The 6,000-nt window shown below is 36.0% G+C and overlaps 1 protein-coding gene across 1 annotated transcript in view; it reads right to left on the bottom strand.

Moving 5' to 3' along the window:
* Window positions 1–389: 389 nt before the first annotated feature.
* Window positions 390–6,000, bottom strand: part of LOC144234385 (syntaxin-binding protein 5-like) — a gene marked incomplete at its 5' end in the record, with an annotated part of 90,493 nt that continues 84,882 nt past the window's right edge. The window contains 3 exons of the mRNA XM_077767718.1: window positions 390–953; window positions 1,504–1,724; window positions 3,368–3,479. Of these exons, the coding sequence (XP_077623844.1) occupies window positions 912–953; window positions 1,504–1,724; window positions 3,368–3,479 (375 nt within the window). The remainder of the gene's footprint in view (window positions 954–1,503; window positions 1,725–3,367; window positions 3,480–6,000) is intronic.

Here is a 6,000-nt window from a genome sequence, read left to right as displayed (position 1 = left end):
TTTAGAAACTGAAACCAGAGTGTGTGAAATCAGTTCTCAAAGCTAACTTCATTGTTCCTATAGTCTAGTTTCCCCAAACTTTTCATCAACTCCCCTACAGAGCACAAGCCAGACTGAAAAAATGCTTTGAGGTGACCAAGCCCTGCATGGTTTATGACTAAAAATAGCAACTTGTTCTGGAGATGATAGAAATGGAAATAGTTGTGTTAGGAATAATTTAATATACTGGTAATACTTGATTATGACTGATAACTGTGATGATGTAAAATATTATGGAGAGAGAAACATTAATCAGACTCTTGCCATAAGAATTCAATAATGTCATAGTATAATGAAAGTTATAGATGAGAAGAAAATTCTGGTTTTCTTTTCTTTTTCACTTGGGTATGGCAAATGTACTTGAAATACACTGATATCTTCTAATGCAGATTTTTTGAATTGTCAGGTGTGGCCCAATTTATAAAAATAGTTTGCCATAAATCTTTTTTCTTCTGTCACAACATGCTTGGTTTTTTTTTCTTTTCCTCTTAAGATGTTAATTTATCATGCAAAGATTTTTTTTTTTCATTAAGTGCATTAATGCTTTTGTTTGTACAGGATTTTTTTCAAACCAGAAGGACTCCCCGTAGTTCCTAAATGTAAATCCTTAGCAAATGACATGCCAAGATGATAGCTCCATTCCACGCTGGGAAAAGGCAAATTCAGCTGTGTCTTGGGATTTTAACCAGGGTTCCAGCCTTTGGGTTGTACAGTGTCTCTAATAAATTTCCCTTATGATAACTTCAGATGGACTGTAATGGAACATTTTGTAGAAGAAACTGGCTTCTAGCAAGTTGAGTAGTGATGCTGGGAATAAATTTGGTTTCCCTGAATAATGGTTTCTCAAAGCAGTCAACAGCTTCTTTAGAAGTTTAGAATTGGTACCATTTCTTATCCTTATATTTCAGCATTAACTGCAAAGAAAATAGTCACAATAAAATGTTTTTAGAAGTCTTTAAAAGTACTAATCAAAGCAAGTTCATATGAGCTAATCATGCATATCTAACTAAATTACAAAATTCAGAAAACTTCATTTTTTGGAATAAGGTACATATGAAAAAGATTTTTAAAAAATAAGCTGTAAAGACTCAGCTGATTTTTAATGATTGAAGCAAAAAGTAGTGTGTAGATTCCTGCTTCTGGTGCCTCTCACACCTTTTTTTTTTTTTTTTTTGAGGGGGAATTATGTAATGTACCTAAGCACCTTTCTAGTAGCAGGTGCACAGTATAGATACAATAAATTAGAGCCAATGAATAATTTTCTTTTAAATAATCTCCTAAGGTAAAGCAGTATTACTACAGTATTTAAAAACAGTTTCTTCCAAATACTGGGGGAATTAAAATAGTCATAATGAGATTCAAGCTGCCTTGGCTCTCATGCAGGATCACTTACAGTGGCATTCAGGTGGGACCTGAATGTTTAAAGCTATTGCTGGATAAAGTTTCCTCTATTAAGCAGTTTACCTCGTGTGCATGTTTGGAAAATGCTTCCGCACTGGTCATCATGCCTGCAGTTTTCTCCTCCAGCTCTCCTAGCCTCTGTCCTCTCTCATCAAGTGCGATCCGGGCACGAGTCAGCTCTCCCATCACCCCTCCGGCCGCACCTTTCATCCCTTCTATACCACCTGGACCAGGAATGTGTTGTGCAAGGCTGCGTGATGCTTTTCCTGCTGTAGCTTCCCCAACTGAGAATTCAAGCCATAGCAATTTAAAACCCATTGTCAGTAATTCAAATGATTATAATCAAGCTTATCACCAAAGTACTTACATTAAATCCTATCATCATAATTCTCACTGAGAGAGAGAGACATACTTGGTCCTATCACAGATATGTATTTGGAGATGTTGGCATTTACCCACCTATAAAAGAGACTGAGACTGTGAGGTAACGGTATTGTTACTGCCTGTCTTTGTGCATATGTGTGTGGATTCCATGCAATATGGCATCACTGTATTTCTTGACATTGCTGAAATGGGAGCTCACAATATAGGTGATTTCATATTTAACCCATATTAGGATATGTCCCAACCTTGGGCCAGTTCATTTGTTTAAATTTCTGCCTAAGTCGTCGTTCCTACCATCTCTGTTGATCTCACTGTCATCCTCTGTAGGCCTCAGTTGTTACTGTTTTAAATTGTGTGTTGAGGGAAAGTAAAATACTAAAGAACAGGGTCGATGCCTGATGGACACGAGTATACATATGTTGAAATTCTGACTTTATAAAAGAATAATATTTTGTCTACCATTTACAAAGTTCAGTTAATTTTAATGAATTTTTAGGAAGTTTTTAATTGAAAGACAGCTATCTTGGTAGAAATTTGGTGAGCATTCTCAGGATGTAACATTAGGAATGGAATTAAGATTTTTTTTTTTAAATAAGAGCCTTACTGAGACATAATTCACATACTTTATATATGTATACAGTTCAGTGGTTTTCAGTGTACTGACAGAGTTGTGCAACTACCACTACTATCTAATTTTAGAACATTTTTGTTACTCCAGAAAGTTTAAACTCTGTGCCCATTAGCCATCTGTCCTTGCCCAGTGCCTGGAAACCGCTATTTGCTTTCTGTCTCTATCGACTTGCCTATTCTGGACATTTTATATAAATGGAATCATATAATACATGGTTTTTTTTTGTCTTCCTTCTTTAACTTAGTCTTATTTTTGCAAGTATGATTCATGTTGCAGCATGTATCAGACTTTATTTGTTTTTATGGCTGAATAATATTCCATCATATGGAGGCATCTAGATCTTTTGCTTGGTTAAAAGTTCAAGAGAAAAGGAGTTTTGATCTGCAAGCCTAAATAGTGGTGAGATATTCTGGAAAACATATTCTTCTTTCTGAAAATGTTCCCTAGTATCTTTCTACTCCTTTTCAATTATTGTTTGTCAAAGTTTCACTGGAAGAATTTTAAAGTAATTTATTCTGTAGCATTGATAAACCTTGTGTTCTGGATAAAGAATCTGTTTCCCAGCAGTGGTTAAAGGCGGCAGATCCATAAACATTTTTACCAGAATTCAGTAACTGAATATCTTCACCTGCCTGTGGGTATGATCTATTTGCAAATGATATATATTCATTAGCTTACTAATTATTTGTATGAATTGCATGCATTGTTTTTATTAAACCATTTCCTAATGTTAAGTAACCAACTTTATTCATATTTGGTAAAAATAATTTTCAATATATTGAAGCAAAAAAAACCCTAGTCTAGAATTTGAGATCATACATTAAGTTATACACACACACACACACACACACACACACACACACACACGTCTTCTATTTTGTGATACAGTTTCATAATCAGGAGTTTACTTACAGAGCTCTTCTCTGTCAAACGTTTGTCCACTTCCACCAAACAGTCCCTTGAGAAAGCCTCTATTTTGAGCTTCTGGTGTCTCTATGGGAATAAACAAATCTCCTAGCATGTCCTGTGTCAAAATCAAACAAAAAAGCATTAGAGCAACTAAAAATAAATTAATGATAATAATAAAATACTGTGTCTTTTCACATAATGAAAAGACAATCTGGTTTCCATCTATTTTCCTGGTGATTTTTGCTTTGCTCTCAGTTTTCTTTCTGGCATGTCTTTCTCCACCTCCTTTTCCTTCCCTTCTTCTGTAATTGACATCCTAATTTTTTCATTTTTCTCCCTCTTCTCTTCTCCCCTTTACAGTTAGAAAGCGTGAGAAGTTAATATATTTACCCTAGGATTAATTTCCATCTGATCAGTGACTTGCAGTCTGGGATGCTTTTCCTTTTTCAATTACTATAACCTCTTGCCTGTCTGAACTCCCTTTCCTGAATTAAGCATGGACTATTTCCTATGAAGTAGGAAGCCTTTGGGGTTATATGAAGGAAGTTTGGATTTGTTTTTATATGAAGTACAAAATTAGGAAATGTTTAAAGACAAATGAGTCAAAATACGCAGCTGCTGCATAGTAAGATACAATTGTTTTCAATATTTGATGTGCTTTAGAATGACTGGGGAAATACCTTGTTAGAAACACAGATGCTTGGGCGTCATTCCACACATACCAAGTCAGAATCTACATAACTGTCTTCTGGTTATCTAAATTTTTAATGTGCTCCTCAGGTCTTTCTGAAGCAGACCAAAATTTGAAAAACATTGGTAAGGAGGAAAGAACTTCAACCAAAAGTCAAGAGATCTGTGATCTAATATCAGTTTGTCCATGAACCTGCAGCATGAGTCTCACTTCTTACCAGATCTGCACACTTGCTCCTGGATCCCTTGTCTTTGGAAGTGGCAGCACCATTTACTCAGCCAGAAACCCAAAGATAATTATTAATTCCTTCCTTTTGCTCACTGCTACATCTCACACTTTCCAATCCAACTGATTATACTTTATTACTATGGAATCCACTAACTTTTCTCCATTCTCACTGCTGGTTGCCTTACTTTAAGCCACTATTATTTTTGGCCTTATTTTTTTTAATATTTTTATTTATTTCTAGGAGCTAGAGAAAGAGAGACAGCGTGAGCAGGGGAGGGTCAGAGAGAGAGGGAGATACAGACTCTGAAATAGGCTCCAGGCTCCGAGCTGGCAGTCAGCACAGAGCCCAACGCGGGGCTCGAACCCACGAACCGCGAGATCATGACCTAAGCGAAAGTCGGACGCTTAACCGACTAAGCCACCCAGGCGCCCCTATTTTTTTTTTTAAAAAAGCTCCTAATTGTTCTCTCAAATTCTTCAAAACCACGTGCAACCAGAATACTAGTTTTAATAAACAAATTTGCTAAACCTTTTTTGATAACTTCCTATTCCCCTTGGGATAAATGCCAGATTCCTTAAGGAGCTCACAGGGTGCTCCAAGATCTGCTTTTGAATAATTCTCCAGCACTATTGCTCCACCCTTTTCGCTGTCTAACTCTGCACTTTGTTGGCAGTTTCCTGAACCCCTGGGATTTTTGCATGCCACTACTCTGCCAAGAATATAATTTACTTTTCCATTCCCAGCCATCCACCACTATAGACAACTCTTATTTACCCTTTACAACCCTGTTCTAACTAGCCTTCCCTGCTATCCCGTCAACCCAGGGGCCCCTGTTCCATGTCTCCTCAGTGCTGCACAGCCACATACAGACGGTCTCTTTCACAGAGTATGGTGGTTGTCTGTTGACTTGTCTTCCTCCACCCTAGCAGGTAAAGACTTTTATCTTAGCTAGAATCTAGACAAGTACCAGGCATATGGTAACCACTTAAAAAGCATTTGTTGAACACAATAATAGAAACATTATTATTTATTTTTCAAAACATACTATATTCCAGGCACTGTGCTCAGTTCTTACTTAATTCTCATGACAGTGCTCCAAGGCAGAATGTACAGGTTGGTTAAGTAAAATTCCCAAAGTTATGCAAGTGGGCAAAATACAACTTAAATAGTTCAGAGCTTATACTTTCAACCTCTGTATTAAAATGAATGGGTTTTAGTTTTCTGTTTTGTGAAATAAAGGAGGTGAACCAATTAAATCTCTAAGATGCTCTTTTAAAATTTTGTAACCACTTTTAGGTTATCCAAGGTTGGTTTTTTTTTTAAAAGTAGGCTTCCATTTTACTTAGTCACATAGTAACAAAAATAATTACAGTAATGATAATATGAGTAAAGGGATTAATAGGGGACATTTATTAAAAATATATTTCAGAATCTAAATATCTTAATGAGTTATTTTTTTTTCCTAATGGGGCATTTATTTTCCAGGTAAAAGATACCTACTCACATTTGTATGTCTTTGAAATGTATGAGGTTATCCAAGGTTTTGCTAAGCTTTGATACCTATTCTGTTTCAAGGCTCTTCTCGCTGCTATGATAAAACACAAATGTCTCATTCTAACCCACAGGATATGTATTTGTTTTATATGGCTCTTAATCAAAATTTAGACTTCTTTTTTTAAAAAGTCCATGAACTCCCTAAATTGTATGCAAAATTTT

This window comes from Crocuta crocuta, unplaced genomic scaffold (genome assembly GCF_008692635.1).
Source record: "Crocuta crocuta isolate KB4526 unplaced genomic scaffold, BGI_CrCroc_1.0 scaffold45, whole genome shotgun sequence".
Lineage (NCBI taxonomy): Eukaryota > Metazoa > Chordata > Mammalia > Carnivora > Hyaenidae > Crocuta > Crocuta crocuta.
This window is presented reverse-complemented; position numbering and strand designations above follow the sequence as displayed.